The sequence below is a fragment of the Anoplopoma fimbria genome, chromosome 9 (assembly GCF_027596085.1).
Source record: "Anoplopoma fimbria isolate UVic2021 breed Golden Eagle Sablefish chromosome 9, Afim_UVic_2022, whole genome shotgun sequence".
In the NCBI taxonomy this organism is placed as follows: domain Eukaryota; kingdom Metazoa; phylum Chordata; class Actinopteri; order Perciformes; family Anoplopomatidae; genus Anoplopoma; species Anoplopoma fimbria.
In genome coordinates this window covers 14,865,321-14,888,076 of record NC_072457.1, presented here as the reverse complement: position 1 = coordinate 14,888,076, position 22,756 = coordinate 14,865,321, and the positions used below count along the sequence as shown (strand labels likewise).

Genomic DNA, 22,756 nt, shown 5'->3' with positions numbered 1-22,756 from the left:
TTTATGGCCTGGGGGCACGAGGGGATAGAGAGCGAGTAGGAGGAGAAAAAGGCAGAATTACAGATAGGGAGGGTGGGGAGGACCAGTGAGGAGAACAGGGTGAAAGAAAGGGAGAGAGAGAGAAAGAGAGGGAGAGACGAGTGTATGTAGTCATTGAGATGTTGAAAGCGAGCCGCAGGCAGTCTGTGTGCTCTCTCTCTTTATCCCCCCTCCCCTCCCTCCCCTCTCTTTCTCCCTCTCTCGCTCCTCTTTGTGAGCCTGGAGAGCAGATAAAAGCCGTCCTAGTCTTGAGGACAATAACGGCCATCACGGCTCTGCTGCAGTCGGCGTCGCCTACCTGCCTCCTCTTGTCTTTGTAGCATGAGAAAGTGTCTCCGGTGCCAGCTTTATGTTAGCGCCCGCGACACACAGCCAGCGACCGTCTGTACAGATTCTGTGGCGCTTCCATCCGAAGCTTAGTCTCGTGTCACACCAAACCCTGCTACTCCTTTTGTACTCGTCACATAAGCTCCTCTCACACATGCAGCTGCAACATTGCAGGGTACTGTATCTGGGTAAGGTAGCCCTTCTCTTTGTTCACACATGCTGTAGATATCCTAAAGACACAGTCTGTGTGGAGCCTGTTCACCAATTAGAGTAATGTTCTCCACGGATGAGGCTTTTTTTTTGTTTTGTTCACCACGGGGGGCAGCACAGCTGGAAAATAGCAGCAAGCTGGAAAAATAAGGACACCATAGAAGAAGACGGCTGTTAATTCTCACATAATGCTGTTCAGATTCTACAAATGCAGCAGGGGTTATATGGCTAAATGTTTCCACATTCTTTTTAGTTTTAGTAGATGTCATGGGAGCTCATATCTTGGATCAGATAGGTAGATAGATTATTGGCCATCCATAGCCTTGTTTCTGTGATGTGACTGTTTATTATTATTATTTTGTCAACAATTTAACCTATTGAACAGGTTAACAAAGTTTCTAAATTTTTCTAGTCAAGGGAATGTCTCCATCGCCCAGCCCTACTTGTAACCTTGCAAGACTACTGTGATGGTTCTTACTAAAGCCATGCTTAAAGAAATATAAAAGTATTAAAAGTACTCCATGTTCTGACTGTCGCAAAATAAAAAGGATATTATACAGAAAATAGTCTCCCAGGCTTGAACCATCATGTCATTTATACAATGGTTATAGGCACTATAGTTGAGTAAGAAGTGTAAAAGAAAATAGAAGAAAAAAAAGAAATGATTAGCTCCCTTGTAACAAAACCGAACACTCAACAAAGAAACACAGAAACAAGAGAGGGAATATATCAACAGCAAATCAACCGGCACTGTGGCTTGAAGAAGGCCTTTCACTTGTAGCGACCATTAGATGGAAAAAAGAATGTGTTATCCTGAGCAACTCAAAGGTGTGAATGTTTTTATGATAAATACATGAATGTGAAGCAGAGCAGCTCTGTTAAAGGGCACATATATTTTCACACAACCCTCTCTGCGTAAATACGAGGTTTTCTACACATGAGTGAGCTTTAGAGCAACAGTAATTATTCGAAGTGGTCATAAAGTGTAACTTGATTTGGGCTTTAGACTCACCAACCAATCTGCTCACATTGTGTTGTTAGCCCATGCTGTGTGGTGTATAGGTGTTATTTCCATAGCTCAGGGCATTAAACCCCATGATTATTTTTTATTTTCTAATTGTGTGATGTGTTCGTGGTTAAGGATGAGGTTTATGTTGAGCGTGCAGACTATGTGAAAGTCTGCTGCACTTGGATGTGTAACCCATAACGTATTTGTTCGTGTGTGTGTGTGAAGCTACATTAGCAGATGTTTTGGGCTAGAAGTCATTTATATGGTAATGATGTCATTTAGCTCTGAAATGCATCTTCCTCAACACTGCCAAATAGAGCTTATCCATACTGGCAAAAGGTGTGTGTGTGTGTGTGTGTGTGTGTGTGTGTGTGTGTGTGTGTGTGTGTGTGTGTGTGTGTGTGTGTGTGTGTGTGTGTGTGTGTGTGTGTGTGTGTGTGTGTGTGTGTGTGTGTGCGTGAATGAATATGGATTTGCTTTTGGAAGAAACGTGTGGGGGTGCAACACTCGTATCCTGTAATATATCAAGATGAATTGTATCTGCATGTGTGTTTGTGTCTGTGTGTGCATGAAGGCATGATGTGGTGCCTGTGTTTGTGTGTGTGTGTGTGTGTGTGTGTGTGTGTGTGTGTGTGTGTGTGTGTGTGTGTGGGGGGTGGTGGTGGTGGGGGGGGGGGGCACAGGGGTAGGTTACCTTAGGAATGTGAGATTGCCCATGTTTTAGGGAAATGCAGAAGTCATTTGTCCAGAGTGAGTCAAAGCCTGCAGCTACACAGCCTCACTTCCCGTTTGCTGACACACATGCAGGGCCATACCACATGCACACACATCACTTATTTATGTCTTTGTCAATGCAAGAAAGGAAAAAAAGATGATCCCAACAGGCAGGATGCAATCCCGGACTCGCCTGCAGGTGTTTAATAACATCATTACCACGGTGCTCATGGGTTCAGTCAACATCACCTTTCTCCGATATGACAGCCACCACGGATACTTGTTTTGCACACACATACACAAGCACACATGCTTACCTGCAGCGGCCTTGGGGAGACAATGTGTGTGAGCTATGAACTCTCATATTTATGACGGACAGACAGCAGGAAGCCATCCTCACTCCAGATCTGACCCAGTGAGCCCCAGAGCAGCACTCCCCCTCATTAGAAGACCAGCACGCCTCCATCCACCATCGTAACGTGTTCTTACATGTGTGTCTGTTCGCGTGTATGTGTGTGTTCGGGCTGCCAGCCTCTCGCTGGTATCCACAGGCCTGGAATAACCACACAGAGCCTGTCGCTTTGGCGATAACTATCATTAACACGCTGATTACAGGTCTGAGCATCTTAAAATAACACATACACACTGAGGCCGTGGATCAATACTTGCATGCTGAGGTAATGATGGGTCTGCCTGCTCTGCACAGATGAGAGAGATGGTGCATAACGGACGGGACGGGATAGACGGAGGGGGGTGAAGTGAGAGAAAGAAACGGGAAGGGATAGATGCTGAAAAACAGACCAATGAGGAGTTGATTTCAGACGGAGGGTAGAAGTCTGGTGGATTTGGTATAAAAAGTCCAGTAAACAACAGGATGGGTGGGGGGGGGGCAGAATGGCCACACACATATAAACACAGCAAACACAGCAACAAACACCACAGCACATAGTTGTTGTTGCATTAAATGAAGATCACTCTGCCATGAGATGGGATCAGCGGGATGAAAGAGTGAGAGAGAAGAGGAGGCAGAGATGGATAGGGAGGTGGATCGGAGAGGTCTTGATACATTAGTCTTTCTATCTTCTGGCCTCCCCTCGTGATTTCTGCTCGGAGGCAGAGCGGTGAACAGACACACTCAGAAACAGGCCGGGCATTCGACACAGACATCCATTCACAGTTTACTCTGGCAGAACAATTAGCCAAATCCTTTACTATATAAAAAAGTACCGGTACCAATATTTCTTAACTCAAAATATAAAAATGTATGGATAAGAAGAATAATAATCAAAGTTATTATATAGAAGCAGTAAAATATACTCAAAAAGTAGAAGTATTCATTCTTCCAGAGTGGTGGTGACTCTGCACACCCACACAGGTGTTTCCAATGAGTCTGGGTGATTGGTGCTATGTGGGGAAACTGTGAAGTCACCAAACTGCATGTCGTTATAGGAATGAGTGCCCTGTCAGAGCAGAACGTGGCACAGCAAAAATCATTTGTGAGTTCATTCTTCCAGAGTTTTAATAGGTGGTGGTGGAATCTTGGTGACAAAGGCTGTGCCCGAAATTACTCCCTAGTAACCACAAGCCCCTGAGAAGAGCTCAATTATCCTAGTGGTTAAACCGTGGAATTAACTTCCAGGTCTGTCACGTGATGCCATTGGGCCCAAAAAGACTTTTTCCCTACTTAGTTTGGGAAAGAGATGCCTGTTACTAAGCCGATATTTTTTTAATCCTTTTTTGAGGTAAATCTATTCCCAGGACAAACACTTGAATAGCATTTGTTTGGATCATTAGATCTAAAATAAGTAAAACTGACTAATAGCCAAAGAGTTTTTGGCTTTTTGCACTGATATTTGTGAATAAGGCTTATTTACATGGAAAGGGGGCTGAGTTTTTTTCAAATATTTGTGACCGAATTAAATATGCAAAAACATCACAGGAGCATCTATACGCTATTTGCCTGGTAGCCCAGTTATGGGTGCATTTCGCCCTTTGTGGGTGCTAAGAGGATTATTATTTGTGACTTATTAGTGCAGGTTTAGCGGCTGCGCAATCCTTTTGTGAATTTGCCCCTGATTGCCTTTTGCCTGTCTGTATAGGGAGAAGCCAATGACTGAATGAAGGAGTGATTAAATAGTACACTGTAGTGACTACTTGTCTAATTGGCAGGCTGCTGTAAGGTAGCATGCTTACTGGCAACATGCTGGTGCATTTCGTCCACATTAGCCTGCCTGGCTTGTCTACTGCCATTTAGCAGGCTTCCTTGCTCAGTCACTAACCTGTTATTAGTTAACAAGTATAACAGCTAATAAATGTAATAAGTTTATCTAAGAGACATATTTGTGCCAAGTCTCTTGCCGTACTACTGAAGACTATAGCGCTCCCTGTGATAGAGCAATTAGTCCTTGGCAGAGCATGGTTATATAGAACTTGGTGAAGCAGAGTTTCACATTTTGGTTGCCTTGGACTTTTTTAAGGTTTTCCACCCTCTTAAGGGACAGCAGTGTGGATTTATCTTGCCTGTACGAACACTGTTCACAGCGATTCCATTTCATTGAATACATTTCATTCCAAAATGTCATTAATGTTTGTCAAATCAAGCCCTGACAAAAGAGGAAGTTGAGAGAAGCGTGAGTGACAGAGGAGTCACGGAGATGCCAGACACATTCTGTACACCTATAAGGAAATGTTGATGTTGTAATCGATTGCTCTGTGTGGTTAAACTGCTCTAACTACTCTACTACTCACAAGCCAAACGTAACGCGTCTCTCTAAAATAAAATGCAAATGCTCAAGCAAAGTGCGAAATACAGAACTAGAGTAAACGTATACTCCTCCTATGCATGTTGGCTCAGTCTCAAACACGCAAACAAAGAGAAGTGTGGCTCAGACACATTTATAAAGGACACACACATTATCCCACATTAGGTGAGCTTGTGTGTATATATGTGTGTGTGTGATCTTGTATTCATACTTGGATCTTGCATTTCTTTCCTGAATGCATGATACTAAGTTGGACTTTGTTCTTTCCAGGTCTAGTTGAACTGTGTGTTTAGGCAGTGTAAACACACACACACACACACACACACACACACACACACACACACACACACACACACACACACACACACACACTGAAAACACACATCCAAAGAATTGCACAGCAGCGAGGCAACAGCAGTCTACTACTGCATGACCTAGTTATGCACACAGAAAAATTAGAGAGAGAGCGGAGAGAGTGAAGGCAGCCAGGAAGAGAGTGCTGGAATAACAATTTTTATTCAGACAACATCCTGCTGCTGCCTCATCAAGTGACTTATCATGGCTGAAACGATGAAGCTGGTCGAAGAGTATTTGATTATTAAAACACATTTTAATAGCAAAACAAGCTGAGGAGTCCTGCAGCCTGGATATACAAGAGACAGAGAGAGGAGTGAGGAGACGGGTGTCGTGACTCAAGTTAGTGGGATGTGCTCTCGTGTGGCCATCGATCTGCACGACTAAGGACATCTGGAGCACAGAGCACACACACCAGCTCAATGGGTTCATTCCTCCCAGAAGAAAAAAGGCTTACACACACACACACACACACACACACACACATACACTTCCCCATTCAGCACGTCCTCTGGTCAACACACACACACACACACACACGCACACACACGTTTAACACACACTCATTCACACTGACGCGTGTGTACAGCCAGTGAGATTCTGGTGTTGCTGCCAAGAAGCCATCAGGGCCCCTCCACTGGCTGCCACAGTGATCTGTTACCATAGCAGCCTCTCTCCCTCGCTGTAGCGCTTGCTCTCTCACTCTCTCCCCCCTCGGCTCAGAGGCAATAGTGTAGAGAGGGAAAACTGGTGAAAAAGACGGGGGGGGGGAACTTGCCATTCCTGCTACTGAACATCCATAAATCTGTGTGTGTGTGTGTGTGTGTGTGTGTGCAGCAGTGTGCCCTCACGACAGGCTCTGGCAGGGGCAGAAGCCGACTGGGTTATTCGACGCAGTCATAACGCTGGTCTTCTGTGGCACGTTGCCCGACCAAACCAGTCAGAGAAGCCCCTCCGAAACAAACAGATATATACGCAGAGTAGTTGATAACAGATACAGATATTATACTAATATTACACACTAATATACTTAGTTTTTTGGCTGCGGATGTTATCTTCCGTAGTGTGTGCTAATGCAAATGGCTGCATATGAAGAAACAAAGGTGAAAATCCTCCCAATCATTTTTCCACTTGTCTCTCTCACCCTTTTAACTCTTCCTCATGTACATTGCTCTCTGTTACTGTCTTTCTTTTGCTCCGTTGTTTCTCTCTTTCACTCTGTCCCTCTCTCACCTTCTTTCGGTTTCTTTTCTCTGTGTTTGATGTCGCCCCTGTTGAGTTTCGCTGGCCAATCTTGCTTTCTCTTTTGCTGTTGTGTCCAGGGAGGACAGGTGTTGGACACAATCTGTCCCTATCTCTCTCTCTCTCTCTCTCTCTCTCTCTCTCTCTCTCTCTCTCTCTCTCTCTCTCTCTCTCTCTCTCTCTCTCGCACACACACTTACACAGAAACCCTCACACATACACAACCACACAGCTGTCAGACCCCTCCTGGTGACCATCTGGCCATGAAGCCAGGAGTCCCCCCCCCTCCCTTTCTTCACTCTCTCTGTCCTCTCTTGTTGTACTGTTCTTTTTCCAAATCTACAGTCAAGACTGAAAACCTTTTTCATTGGCCTCAGTAGCTTATTAAATACAAAGGCCTATGTCATTCATGTCCTGTGATCTCGACTATATAAACGGCCTGCTGAATAATATCTGGCCACCTTCCAAAGTGACCAACTGATCAGAGAAACTCACCAGCAGCAACAGGCGGACCAGTAGTCTGCCTATATGTTGTAACAATGTGATTTATATTCACCTCATTCTTTGCCTGTATGACGGCGATTCTACACTGGGTCAATTTATAATCTTACCTCTGATATAGAAGAAAGTGCAACTACTTTGCTTAGCGTCTCCAGCTTTACCATCCTTTACTTTTTTGAGTTTTAACAATTTTCCTGGCCATTTTCATGTTGTCCCTCCTGTCGCTGATGGATGTGCTGCTGTAAAACCATCTAATCACTGCAGTCTAGAGGCTTAATGCTCCCAAACATCATTACTTGTTTACAACACTGCTAGTTCAAAACAGGCTGAACGAATACTATGGCATTCAAACTTGAAGTACAAAGATTTGCATAATTCCAACAGGACATTTTTGTGCAGGATTTGAACAGCCATTTATTCATCCACAGGTCAGACATAACAAGCTAGCTTGGGGAAAGCTGTGGCTGAAAGTAGTAGCCGGACTTGATTTCTAAATACAATAAAGGTTCCTTTGAAACAGTATCAAATGTTTCCCTACAATGCCGACAATGCACTTTAGGAAGATCAGGGAAAACTCCCATTCTGATTGGGGAGTTTAACAGTATTCCAAGGTAGTTACCATCACTGCTAGGCTTGTAGTCACACCATTATGTAGTCTAAATGTGCTGCTTGTTCTTAAATAAACCAGTAACAATTCAACTCAGCAACCAGAAGAGTTTTGTTACATCTTCTATCAACTGATGTTATTCCCTAGTATCACTTAGCTCAGCAAAAGTATGTTGAGCAACATTTTTAGCCGTATACATTTCTCAGTCCTACCTAATACTGTCATACTCATGTTAACGGGAATGTTCTTAAAGGATATTAAATGACAAATTAGTTCTGTTTGTGGGGTTCAATCGCACTTTTGTGTGATAAACTCTGATCATTCCTTCACTGGCAGAATAGGATAATAATAATAATCAATCCTTTTATTAGTCCCACAGTGGGGAAATTTACAATGGGATTGTCTGTTCGGTTTGTGAGGATTGCTGTTCTCACAGACAGTTTAAATGAGTCTCACTCATTCAGCGTGATTTAAGTTCTTTCTGTGTCGTGATTTCCGGAGAGACAAACTTTGAATCCCAGTTTGTCTTGCTACAAAACAAACCAGGACGAACACTGGAGAGCTTTCCATCTCAGAGATACCACATGATTCTGTAAAGCTAATAGATCAACAGTTGTTGCTGCTTGCCCTGTTATTTCATGTCAGCCATCATGTCTTAACGTTTGTTTTAAGCTGTCAGCGTCCCGTTGTGCAGCAGAACTCTAATGTCACCGTCAGATGCAGAAATATCCCGCTAATCATCACCCTTTAGTACCGTGTAGTCCTGACTGTTTCGTTCCCGTTGTTTCCTTTTCTCTCACTTTTGTGTAGCTTCATCGTAGCTGCTGGCTGAGCCCATGTTGTTGAGTGAGAGAGGGAGGGGGAGGAAGAAGGGATGGGGTGGTAGGGGGAGAAAGAGAGCAAGAGAAAGAGAGAGAGAAAGAGAGGGGGTGGATCTGTTGATTTACTAAAGACTCAAACACGACCAGTCTCCCCTCCCACAAACCCACTCACACTCCCCCCCCCCCCCCCCCACCCCCCACCCCCTCCTGGCGTGATGGTACAGCTCCAGAAACAGGAAGGAGCCGCAACTCTATAAATAGAGAGGAGCCGCTCAGCCAGGAACCACACACAAACACACGCACACACACACGCACACACACAGTTTCCCCTCACACGTCCCTTCATTTTCTCTCTCTCTCTCTCTCTCTCTCTCTCTCTTTGTTGCTTCTCTGCTCTCTGCTTGCCCTCTTCTTTACTTACACTTTATCTCTCAAAATACAAACACAGGGACATACACACTCAGACGTACACACATGCAGAGATGAACACACTCAAACACATTCAATCCTTGACTTGGATGATAATAAGTTTTGCTTTTAATGCTAAAGGTTTGTAAATGTGTCCGTTAACACACACTGCTGCTTAGCCTACTGCCTCTCTCTCTCTCTCTCTCTCTCTCTCTCTCTCTCTCTCTCTCTCTCTCTCTCACTCTCTCTCTCTCTCTCTCTCTCACATTCACACTAAGGCCTCTGTCACTGAGTCGGGGGGTTGAAGATGGATGGGGGTAGATGTGGAGGGAAAAAGTGATGGTTTTTCTGTGGCCACTAGGTTTTTATGTCAGGTCAGCAGGTTTGAATCTGCTGATGAGACGCGTACATGTGCACGCTCACACTCTATCTTTCATAGTGCACACACACACACACACACACACTCACTCACACACGGATCACATATTATATCTATATATGAGAAAGAGCTGTAATAAAACAATCCACAATAGTGTTTATTCTGTGTTTGTGTGTTTGTGTTCTGCCCGCCTCTGTGGGTAATACAGTTATCAGTTGTTGGCTAACAATGCCCTCACAACAACTATTTAAATACTTTAATAGTTATTGTTAATACCTCTTATTTTTCATGTTAATGTTCATGAATTATAGTTTTAATAAGTAATAAAGGCTCCATATCCAGAGTTCCCCCTACACTGATGATAATATTTTGGCAGGACATGCTTTCTTAAAGTATTAAATGGTTGAGAAAGCACTACATTTCCCAAATCAGAGCCACACCAGTATGTTGTTAAATATAGTTTTTATTGTGGCTCAAGTATAAGGAAGCTTTACTAACATCTGCCAACACTCAAACTGAAAAATAATACAGGATTAATCTGCAGAATTGAAGGCTAAAATTTGAGATGTTATTGTTTAGAAGAATAGAATTGTGTGTGTATTCAAATCAGGGGTGTATTAGGCCCCCTGTGTACAGGAGGCAGACTGGCAGGCGCTTTCTCTCTCTCTAACACACAAACACACAGACACACACAACACACAGACACACACAACACACACACACAACACATACACCATTCTCTGGGATCGCGGCCAAATGGTTCTTTTGTTTGTACCTTCCTCTTGTCACTTAGTGCTTTCTGTCCTTCACTCCTAGAGACTCTTTGTTTTTGTGTTTTGTCCATCTATTGCCCAATGTTCAGGGATGTGGTCAGGAAAACTAAACACTGTGTGTGTTTGTGTGTGTCTTAAAACTTCAGCTTTCAGAAATAAGATATTCCAAATAATGTGAAGGTGTCCACTCAGGAATTTTAGCCCTGGTAAGAAGCCCCAAAACAAGTTTTTACACTCAAATTTGACTTAACTCTTTGCTTTGATGTGAGAAGAAGACAAGGACACAGGCTAACTCTTCCCCCCTGTTTCCAGTCTTTATGCTAAGCTAAGCTAACCGGCTGCTGGCTCCAGCTAAATATTTACGGTACAGACATGAGATTGGTATCTATCTCTATATCCAACTCATGGCAATAAAGAAAATGTGAGTAAAATTCCTATAAGCTCTGAAGTTTTTTTGTAACATCTAGTCTGCTCACCAGTTGGTCATTTTGGGCATGGACCAAGTTGCAGACCCTTAATGTCAAGGTCAATCACAGAGAGGCTCTTCTTATGAGTTTCAGTGACTTGCTCAAGGACACCTCAGCAGTACGGGTGCTTGCTGACGTGCGCTTGAACCAGTGCCCTTGAGATGAAGGACAGACTCTCTGACTCTTCAACCGGTTTTCCCTCTTAGTTTGAGCTCATATCCTCCCAGTTCCCTCACTGAAATAACTTCATGAATTTTTTTTATGATAAGCCAAACAGTCATTGAAGCCACCTCTCTGCAGTGTCACATTACTAGAGAAAAAATAGGGTTCATGTCACATTAATGTGAAGGAAACCACTGGTGCCACTTGTTTGTTGTTTGTCTGCTGTTATGCTAAATTCAGTCACTAAAATGGCCCATTTGAGTGATCCTTTTTAATTTGAATGGCCTGTGGATCACTACTAGCGTGATTGGCCCACGCATAGCTAAATCGAGTTGCGTTTCTCCAAAAGTTGATTTTGTGCTGCGAGACGCTACATTTTTAATTGGCCTCCCCTGCGGTCTTAGCTGCCGCAGCCCAAACAACACGTGATTTAATATGAATGCAGCATTAACCCTCTCCTTAATTTTATGACAGGGAAAATAATCCCTCAAAACAAGTTAATTCAATTCCATTTTTCCAGATAAGTGTCCACCGACAGTCATTTCCTGAACACACCCTTAGAAACTTGTCAGTTGGTAAGACAAAACTTGTGGTCACAAGTAAGAGACCCTATGACTAAACCGCAGCATTTACTGGCAGGTTATGTTTTAAAATACTGCAGGTGGATACGTGCCAGAGCTTTTTGCCATAACCCCCATTAACACGACTCGTACACACGTACACCCACAGCGGCACACACATTTACTTATTAAAAACTTGTTTGATTTAATTGACTCATTTCACAGTCTAGTGGGCCAGACCAGGAACAAGCACACACAAACACACACACACACACACACACACACACACACACACACACACACACACACACACACACACACACACACACACACACACGCAAGGTACACACTGGCCTGCATCAGCGAAACCAAATGAAATTTGGACAATTATGACCCATATTTGTGGGTCTGTGCTACCCGATTATATTCACTCTACTTTATTCATATTTGCACACAAATGCATGTCGTGATTTGTTTACAAATGTAGATGATTCATTCTCTTTGACAGATAGATTCCCATATGTTCTCTTGTGGCGGGGAAATTTGTATCTCAGATCATGATGATATTCAGTTGCCACTTTTCACTGATAGGTTCACTTCATTTAGTGGATGGGTCCTTGGTTAGATTTTATTATTAGCATAAAAGCTGTGTTTTCTCCTTTGTGATGCTGAGATCAGGATTTATAGTACGTTTTTTTGTTTGTTTGTTTTTTAACTGACCAACCAGCAGACAGAGAGGGTAAACCAGAGAATGCATAAAACATGTATGCATATGCGTGACATGTTTTGTTTTTGGTTAACAAGTTTTTCTTGCACAGTGGTCATCACCCTGTAGCCACTCAGTGTGTGTGTGTTCTCGTGTAACGCATGACCAAATCCCGCCTGTGGAAACTGTTCCCTGCAGTCAGGAGAGAAAAGGATGAGGAGGTAATGTGGCATTGAGGGAGAAAAGATGGAAAGAGGCTGGTGAGAAGAAGCTGCATAGCGTGGATGAAGTATCGTGCTTCATTTTCAAAGAAGAGTTGAATGATGTGTAACCTTTGATCAGGTTTGCAACAACCTTCTGTGATCAATAGGAGGAGCAGAACAATATGTTTTGTTGGCTGTACAAGTGTTATCCTATAAACAAAATGTTTCTGCTGCTGACCAGCATCATCATGTCGAGAGGCAAGTCTGCCTCAACACGTAGCAACACCAAGAAATCCTCATATTATGGAACTGTCTCGACACAGACATGTTCTTCAAATGTTGAGACTTTGGATTTCCATACGATGCTCAACCTTAAAAGAGACGGAGTAAGTGAGCAAGAGGAGGAGGAGGAGGAGGAAGGAGGAGGATGCAGCACACAAAGCACCAGAGCAGCAGGTTGCTATAACAACAGCACCTTAGTGGTTCCATCTCTGTGTCTCTCCTCTCCCTCCCTCTCCCTCTCTGATCACCCTCTCATCGTTTGCTCCCTGCTGTCATTTGGCGCGCTATGCCTTTCCATCAAGCCACCTATCTCCTCCTCCTCCCTCCCTCCCCTACCTACCTACCTCTCCTCTCCTTCTCCGTCCCTCCTCCACTTCATGTTCTTGTTTCTCCTCCATTCAAAGGAAAAAGACCATCTGCCTGTCAAATAATTCCTTCTTTTCCAACTTGTGCGTGTGTGTCTCTCTCTCTCTTACCTTTGTCTCTCTGTGTCTTTGTCATTCTCCCTCTTTCTCTCTGTCTCTCTGAGGAGCAGTCAGCAGGTGTTTATGTCAAATAATACAGAGAGGAGGGGAAACGAGCAGCGCTCTCTTCCCATTTTCTCTCTCCTTGTCTTTGCTCTTTTTACATCCTCACGTCCTTTTTTGCTCCGATGCTCTTTTCCCTGCACTCTTATAAGCACTCCAGCTTGATTAAACAATATCAATATCTTCTTCTCTCTCTTTCTCTCAATTCAGGTATTTTCATGCCGTGATAGTAGAACGAATAGACACACTGTCAGTTCCTTGTCAAGTGCACGGCAGCTATATCACTGTACTTCAGAGGTGTAATGACGGCAGGTTGCTAATAGTGATAAAAGAAACAAACGATTAATTAATTGTGGTTAGTATAAAGTATTTGTTTCCGGCTCAAAGCTTTGTCTTTCATCCTGTTACGTTCCTCCGGCTATGCATGCTGACAACGTACGTTACTGTGCAGACAGAACCACAGTCCATCTTTCTCTTTCTGTCCGCACCCATTTTTCTATATTCTCAATCTATTCAGGATTGTATCAAGAAGGTTAAACTGGTAATGATTTTTTTTACAGGTGGGTGTGTGTGTGTGTGTGTGTATGCAGAAGTCTGTGGGAGGGTGCTGTAGTTCACACCACCTGGATAATTATGGGAATTTTTATAGGTGGGCTTTGAAAGCCGAGTCTGTTATTATCAACATGAGTCACTGGCATTTAGGGAAAGCCAGCAACACACACACACACACACACACACACACACACACACACACACACACACACACACACACACACACACACACACACAAACCAAAACTGCATTCAGGAGACCTGAATTATTTAAACCCATTGATTGCAGGACCACACACACACACGCACACACAGTTGATGAAGTCGTGTCGTGACAGTGGAGATGTGTGTTTTCCTCTGTTTTTCTCAGTTGTTCACCTAATAGCTACACCAACATAAGAGTTCAAGTCACACACACACACACACACACACACACACACACACACACACACACACACACACACACACACACACACACACACACACACACACACACACACACACTGTAGTAGTGGCTGTCAATACTAATGGTGTTTATCATGCCATAAATATAATTAGGCTGACTGTCAGTCATAGTGGAGAAGAGAGGGGGAAGCCAACCTGACAGCCCCCCCACACACACACACACACACGCACACGCACACACACACGAGTAAACCAAGAAAGTCAAAAAGGAGGATTTGTGTGCTCTGTGTAGTGGTGTGTGTGTTTTTTGTTATGTGGTTCTGCCAGCTTGAGTGGGTCCACCTCAGGGTCAGAATACAATCTGAATATATTTTGTCTGTTGTTCCATCTGAATAACAAAGAGCTAAGCATGCATTTGCACACATACATGTACCAGTGATGCTTCCTTTGTGTGTGTGTGTGTGTGTGTGTGGTGTGTGTGTGTGTGTGTGTGTGTGTGTGTGTGTGTGTGTGTGTGTGTGTGTGTGTGTGTGTGTGTGTGTGTGTGTGTGTGTGTGTGTGTGTGTGTTTGACTCTTTCAAATGTGACAACTCAAAGCATGTTTTTTACAAAATGTAAAATTACTGTACTGCTTTTGAGCTCTTTATTCAGCGAACACTGCTTGAAATTTAGATCTGCAGTATACTCGAACTGTATACAAAACTTGCATACCGCTCCATTCAATGTGTGCGTTTCTACAAATGTGTGTGTGTTTAAATTGACTGAGTGAATGTGATAGCAGAGAGGTTTCACTTTCGTACTATTTGTTCATTTACATTGTACATATTTGTAACAGTTATCTTTGTTTCAATTATCCTTGCCTTTTTTGCAATATTGAACTATTTAATATAATTCCACTTCTTTAGGAAAGTCAGCTAAATTGAATTCATTTTCTTCTAACCAATAAAATTAATTAGAATAAAATCTATTTAGCTGTAAGTGAGCAGCATAATCTGCTATCAAATGCTCTTCTTTGAATACATCTTAAGAATAGTCAGTGACTGTATCCAGGGTATATGTAGAAAAGATGAAATAACACTGGAACTACAGCATCCAATCTTTGTACAGTGACTCTAAAGGCAAGCCTGTGCTATACTGCTTTTACACAAAGATCATCCTCTTTCTGAATAAATCCTAAACTTTGGCTTGGATTTGGGTCGGAGCACAAAATTTGCACCCTGGGAACCTTTCGTAAATGAGGTCCCTGCTTCCCATCCGTCATTTTAATAGCATCTGCTATTTCTCTGCCAACTTCATTAGTGTTTGAAATTAACAGGAGTAAGGAGAAAAATTGAGATTGAGAGTTTATTAAATTGCGTGGAAATTGCACAAAACCTCCATTTTAATACTCTCTCATCCGACGGCAACCTCTGCCTTAAGCCTCGCACATACATTCCCCATCCTTGGACAGCTTCGGACTTGTAGCCATCGCACGGACATGTACACGTTTCCATTCATATTACTATTGAGGATACACATGCTCATCTCCCAATCCACACTTCATTCCAGTTGGTAGTGATAATGCTCCATAACATTGTCTGACAATTCCCATTGTTTACCTGAGCCTACATCACTGCCAACTCCATTGCTATACTCACGAGGGTGAAGACTACAATGTCCCTACTTTACATGAAGTAACCTGCTTGGTGTCCTGAAACAAAGATTCAGAGGAATGTTGTTATGCACCCAGAGGGTTAATGCCCCTCAACCAGATTTTTGGGGCCATGTCCTCTCTAATGCTGTTAATGTCTCGTCCTGAATAAAACTTTGATACCAGAACAGTTGGCACATGGTGTAGGAAATTTCAGAATACAGTTTGTTTGCAAGCTTGTTAGAAAGTGTATGTTTTGTTAGGCTGAAGTTTTCCCCTCAGTCAGATAAACAAGTAAGAGTTGCTATCCATTGCAAAAACATTTCACTGATGCACCGAGCCACTAAAGTGCTGCTGTTGTTGTTCAAAACTCCATTGGAGGGGTTGTAGAGAGACAAAGTCAAAATCCTGTCCAACCCATTAACAGTATGATTACTGCATTAAACCGTAAGCCCTGTCTCCTCAATATTATTAGCTAACTGTAAAGCTAGCACCCTGCTGACAATTATGTATCTGTTTTCTAGTCCTTGTTGTCATGTCAGCAATGCAAGGTGAGACCGCTGTTTTCAAATATTCAAACTTGTGTGAGAGTTTTTGAAAAGCACTTTTTTTTTTTTTTTTGGTGATGGAAAACACATGCTTAGGTTTGGTGAAAGGCCAAAACGGAGAGGATTTTTTATTTCTTGTGTTGGCATAGTCTTACTCCTTCCCCTTCCCCTCCCCTCTCTCTTGCTATGTTTGAGTTTCTGTTTGCTGTCCCCCCGTACCTCCTCTCCTTTTCAACCCAGGTCTATGATAGTGATTCCCTTAATTGCCAGCCAGTGTTCGTTAGCACCCTGTCGTTATCTCGTCTGTGCCGTGACAGAGACTGTTAACTTTAGTGGATTGTGCGGTGGCTGTCTACAGTAAGGCTAAGAGTGGGGTGTGGATTCAGACTGGGCAGCTCATGTGCCCATTGGCTGATGCTAATGATTGGGAGAATACTACAGATGTTCTTTTGATCTTTCCTTCCCTCTTAGAAAACCTTGAGTCAAGCCTTCTCATTGCTCATGGACAGCACTGCCAGTCTTTTCTTTGCTTTGCCCCATGTTTTACTCAAGCTTGCATGTGCTCTGTGTGAGAACTAGTGTGATCATTATTTCAGCTAGACTGAATCTATGTTGAAAGTAGCATTGGTCATGATTTTCAGCTCACCTCTGCATTCACAAGACAGTTGTTGATTCGTGTAGAGAGGAAGTAGCCTGTTGCCTTATTGATTTGGTTTGTTGCTTCCATTGTTAACGCCCTGAAGACCAGATACAAGTCTTCATATTGCTAACATGTCCCATCACTGTTGCTCCTCCAGCCCTAATCTATTTTCTCTCTCCTTATTGTTACAGCTCCAGGAGACTGTAAAGAGGAAACTGGACAGTGCACGATCGCCCCTCAATGGAGAGCAGAACGGCATCTGTGATGGAGGCAGCTACTCACCGACTACCAAACGTGTACGGAAGGAGGGCCCTGGTGGTTTGGACTCACTAACAGGTCTCCCTAACAACAACAATAACAGCAATGTTCCACCCATCTCTCCACTTCATCACCAAATGGACATTAAGCCCATAATTGGCGGGCCCAACACTTCCACCGGAAACAACACTACAAACAGCAATGGCAACCACGTAGGCCAGGCATCCGACGAGCTGGGGAAGAACGGTGGCAGCCATCTACCGGACATGAAGCTGAACGGCTCGCTAGACCTGGAGGACAGCTTCGGGCTCCTCAAAGACCTGAAACAGGAGCCGCTGGACGACGGAGGTGGGATGGAGTCTTCTGATCCCCAGTCTCTGTCGAATCAGAACAAACTGTTCTCTGACATCAACCTCAATGACCAAGAGTGGCAGGAGTTGATCGATGAGCTGGCCAACACTGTGCCAGAGGACGATATGCACGACCTCTTCAATGAGGACTTTGAGGATAAGAAAGAAGCAGAGTTTGGCAGGCCGGCAAACAATCAGACACCAGGCCCACAAGAAGCAGCCGGGAACGCAACGGCACTGCCATCAGCAGCCCTGCCTCCACCTCCTCAGCCTCCACAGGGAGGGCCACAGGTTCCCATGGGCTCCCCACAGGTCAGTACTAAGAGGGTCAACAAGATGTCCAATGGCAGGAGCACTCTGCCCCAAGTTGTGCCCAGCTTTGGTGATTTAGTCCCATAGCAATATTTGTATGATGTTTTCTCTAAAGGGAGAATTATAGTACATTTGTTAGCGTGTAACTCACTCAGAGATTTAATTGTCTGTTTGCTTTAAGTTGTAACAGACACAATAGATCAACTTGATATAACAGCAACTATTCATAGACCATGTATAATCTGTATGCACACAACAAATTACTGTGTATGATCAACTCCTGATTCAAGGATTCGAGGCAATGAGAATACATTTAAAGGTTTCAACTGCTTTTTAAACCACTTTCTTCAGGAGTAAGGTAATCTGAACTGGTTTTAGAAAGGAAATGTTTTTTGGTTCCAATTCATAGTAATATATTTGTGTCCTTCTGTATCTTTCTAAATAACTTATACAGGAATAAAACTGTGAGATGTGCAAAACAAGACACAAACATGAAATGCTTACACAGTGTGTTGGGGTTATAATCTAAAAAAGTTTTGTAAGCTAACCATTAGGTTATTTGGTCCAAGGCCGACAGCTTCCAGCAAGACAAAAAAAAAAAAAAAAAAAAAAGATTTAAAACAGATTTTTGTAGACATTTCAAATATTCCAACTAGGTCACTAAGCAGAAACAATAACTAGATAGAGGAGATAGGAGGTGAATAGCTTACTTTAGCATAAAGATTGGAACCAGGGGTTGACAGCTAGCCTGGGTGTCTCCAACTGAAAAAAAAAACAACACAAATACAAACGTATGTAAAGCTCTTTGAAATAAAATAACAAGTGGGACTTAAGGGAGAGCTGCATGCTGTGACCATCCAGGTTAACCATCCATCAAATGCTTTTGTGCAGTGTCTCACACTGTTTGACCAGTGAGCATGGGTTCAAGTATATCTGCACTGGCAAGATGGTACAAGACTGAGAAATAACTCCCCCCTCAAATTACAATTAATATCTGACTTTGCTGTTTGTTTACAGATTTAACAAACAAGAGATGATGTGTTAATTAGAAAGCTTCAGAGGTGTTAATGGGCATTTTGTTTAACTTTGGAGAGAGACAGTTTATTCTAAACTCAGGTTAAAGCCACCAGGTGTTGTGTTGAACTCATTAGAGTGCTAGTAGTACATGTGTCTCATAGGATTCTTTTGTGTTTGGACTTCTCAGGTTCGACCATCTTCGTCAGGCCCTCAGTTTGCCACCACTGCCAATGGAACGCCTCCTCAGCAACCTTTGCAGCAGTCTCCAGCAGTTGCCATGGCATCAGGTTCCCCATTGCACAACTGCGTGGCTCGCTCCCCTCAGACCCCGACCCAGGCTCAGACACAAGCAGTCTCTAGGCCTGGGAATGGATACATGATGAACCCAGGCCCAGGGGTCAGTCAGGCGGGCACAGGACCCGGAGCGGCTGGAGTTGCCCCTGGAGGTCAACCTGTTGGACCAGTGACGCCTGAACTTTCTCCAGCAGAGCAGCTAAAGGCAATGGCTCAACAACGGGCTAAACTGCTGCAGCAGAAGCAGCAGCAGCAGCAGCAGCAGGCAGCTAACTGGTCCCCTGCAGGTGCTCCAACCAGTCCCTATAACTCTGGTCCCTTTAACCAAGACAAACCCAACAGCCCCATGATGTACCCACCGCAAGCCTTTAACACGCCACAGGGCCCTCTAGTGGCTGGGATGGCCCCCAACAATGGGCCCAAGGCCCCCATGAACAACTACCTCCCTCACAACCACATGGGCATGATGGGCCAGCAGCAGCCAAACAGCATCAACCAGAACACCCTGTCCAAACAGCAGCAGCAACAGCAGCAGCAAACAGCAGCCATGTTGTCCTACAACAACACCAAACCGCTGAGTCACTTCAGCAGCAGCGGGGTTGATCACTTAGGCCATAGGATGACTCCTCCCATGGGAGGGAACAATCAGGTCAAGAACCCCATGATGCCTCCCTACATGGGTGGCGGGGGAGGCGGCAGCCAGGGCGCGGGGCCCGGGCAGACCCAGGGGCCAATCCCGGGACAGACAGCCCACCTGAGTGAGGAGCAGAAGAGGATGTTGCTGATGAAGCAGAAAGTGTTGAACCAGAACATGCCCTACAGCGCCATGCAGGCTCATGGACAGGTAAGGGAACTGAAGTTTTTAATCAATGCGGCTAGGCAAAGTTGTTTTTTGTGCAGATCAAGTGTAGTCTGTCCGTCTGTAGCATAGCTTAGCACGGATTCCAGAGTCATTCTTCAGATGCAAACAGAAAGCATTTACTCTAGAGATGAGTGTCATGTTTGAGCGCCATGGTGTTATAGATCACTCAACCTTTGACCTTGTGAGGAGAACAATACACCCAACAGTTTTTGTTTGTCATTCTTTGCGGCACTAGTTGAAACTGGCAGTCCACTGGAGGTTTTATATGAAATATACAGATAACTTGGGCTCCATTTTTACATTTATAATGGACGAATGGCAAGGAAATATAAAAAATACAAGATATTACAAGCTTATTAAACAGTTGACCGTGACAGATTACGGAAAAATGGTTCGCTGTTTTACAAAACCTTCCAGAGGTGCAGCCAGAGAAGGTAAAATGGCGGTAGTTTCCCCAGCAACAAGCCAGGGCTGGGAATAGGCATAGGAAAATGGCCTGTCGACAGTGTATTGATGCCTCTGCAACACCAGCAGCACTGATAGCCTCCCCCCCACTCTTCCTCAACCCAGACACACTAGCGCGTGCACTCACACACCACGCCAAACACCAAAGCTAAACGGCTCCTTAGCTCATATCCCCAATCTGTCACAGCTGACTGATGGCTGAGATTGGACCACTAAGCCGAGCTAGCTGCTGTCATTACCGAGAGCCCACCTCGGGCAGTTTGTTTCCCAGAAGCCCAGCGACAGCTACAGCCCACTGCAAACGCTCCGCCGGTTCAGCCAGGTGTCCTTAATAATCCACAGGACGGAGGAGGTTAAGGAGGTGTGGGTGGATTATACCTTAAGAAATAAACACCTACACAAGTGAAACATCACGTTTGTGTGGTTGGTCTCATTATCTCAGGGCCATTGTTTTATCGTCAATAGAAAGTGCGTGTGCTGGTGTGTGCGTGCTTGTTGATGATTCACTAGTCAATGTTGTCTCCTTCTCCCTTTATCTCCCTGTCTCTCTCTCTCTGCCTCCCCTGTGTTCATGATATGGCTACAGTCAGTCAGTCACCTCTCCTCCTCCTCCTCCTCCCTATTGGTGATCGCTGCGTCTCCTGTCCTGCTCCTCCTCCTTCCTCCCCCTCTCCTCCCTCTCTTTCTCCCCCTGCCAGAGACACTCAGCACCAATAAAGGAGCAGATTTATTAATATGGGGCCTTTGTGGCTGCTGCCTGAAGGGTTGTGTGTGTGTTTGTGTGCGTAAGTGAGTGAGTGCGTGTCTGTGCACATGTATGTTTGTGTGTGTTTCAGAGGAGGGGGAGGTGGAGAGATTTATTTGAGTGAGCAGTGGAGAATTGGAGACCGGGAAGAGAGAGGAAAGAGATGTGCAGAAGAGAAAGAAGAAAGAAAAAAAACGACTTGAAGGAAAAAGGCAAATGCAGAAAGAGAGATTTATTGTAGAGTGAGGACGGAGCATATTAAAAAGAAAGTCAAGGGGCTGGAAAGAGAAAATAAGTGGGCAATGCAGAATGGAGTGTCTGAAATGCAAAATATTCACAGTTCTACATGCATATATGCTCCATTGTAATGACATTTAGGAGGGTGGACGTGGGTGCAGATGAGCTTTTTTTTCAGGCAATATTTCCGGGATGTGGACAACAGGTGGTACCGGTTAAAGGGCAAATCCACCGATTTTACACATCAATGTCAGTTCACCAGGGGAGCACTACTTAGCCCATGAAAACGATTTTATACTGTCTTCTGTGGCTCTGGAAGGGCTTTTTGTCAAGTCTGGGAAAATAACCGTGATCATGTCGTAGTGACGTCATCAGGGTTATCTTGGCTTGGAGACTACAAATCCTTTAAACAAAAGTCTGCGCTACGAACTGAGAATCAGTCTGCGTGAGGCTGCTTGTGATAACACAGCTGAGTGCGTCACCGGACCCCGGCCGCTACTCTGAGGCCAGGGACACTGTAGGGGGGAAAGCAGTTTGCTCACTTTTTATGTTTTGGACGGTGTGTTTGGCTAACAGCTAACAGCTAATAGAAACGACAAACGGCTGACTGCATCGCAGCTGTTGCTCTGCGATCAGGGAGACAGTTTATTCCCTGCCTTTTATAATGGGAATCAACCACCACGTTTACATGCGTATTGTTGGGGGAAAAAAGAGTTGAAGTCTAAATAGACGCTTCAAATCTCAGTTACCCCAGTGAGATAGTTTGAGACACAGGCCTGCAAAGAGCCGGTGCAAACATCTGCATAGATTAAAATGAGAGAGTATCTGTTGTGTGAGACGTGGCCAATGGAGTGTTGTATTCATTCAATCGAACATTACAGCTGTGGTCATTTCAGACACACCAGGAAGAGATCTGCACTGCTCTGAGTTTACCTTTCTTGTTGTTTATGTGCTCTGTCACAAGAGCTAACACATAAAGATCTCTTGATTCAATGACAACTCCTGTCTGCTTTATCAGGCCCGTCGGTTTCTCCGTCATTAGAATGTGTTTTTGTTCTCAGAAATTGTATCTTAGATGCTCTGTTCATAGACAGAGCTTTGGTTGGACTATTCAGGGAAACCAACGTAATTCTGTTGATGACTGTCAAAGCTCGGAGGTTTGTGTGTGTTTGTGTATTTCTTGTGTTTTACGTTTGTGTCTGGGTGAAGGGATGCTGGCTGGGTTTAGATTCTGATTTTCTTTGTCTTCATTATTGTATGTGTAGATTAACCTTTCGCTGTTTGTGTGTGTGTCGTCTCAAAGGTGGTGCTTAAACATGACTCTCTGCTCCATCCTCTCTCCCCCTCAATGTTTGTGTGTGTGTGTGTGTGTGTGTGTGTGTGTGTGTG

General features: G+C 44.1%; 1 protein-coding gene across 1 annotated transcript in view; it reads left to right on the top strand.

Moving 5' to 3' along the window:
• maml3 (mastermind-like transcriptional coactivator 3) overlaps positions 1–22,756 on the top strand; it is a 97,310-nt gene that overhangs the window by 30,704 nt on the left and 43,850 nt on the right. The window contains 2 exon segments of the mRNA XM_054604568.1: positions 17,019–17,747; positions 18,952–19,902. Of these exon segments, the coding sequence (XP_054460543.1) occupies positions 17,019–17,747; positions 18,952–19,902 (1,680 nt within the window).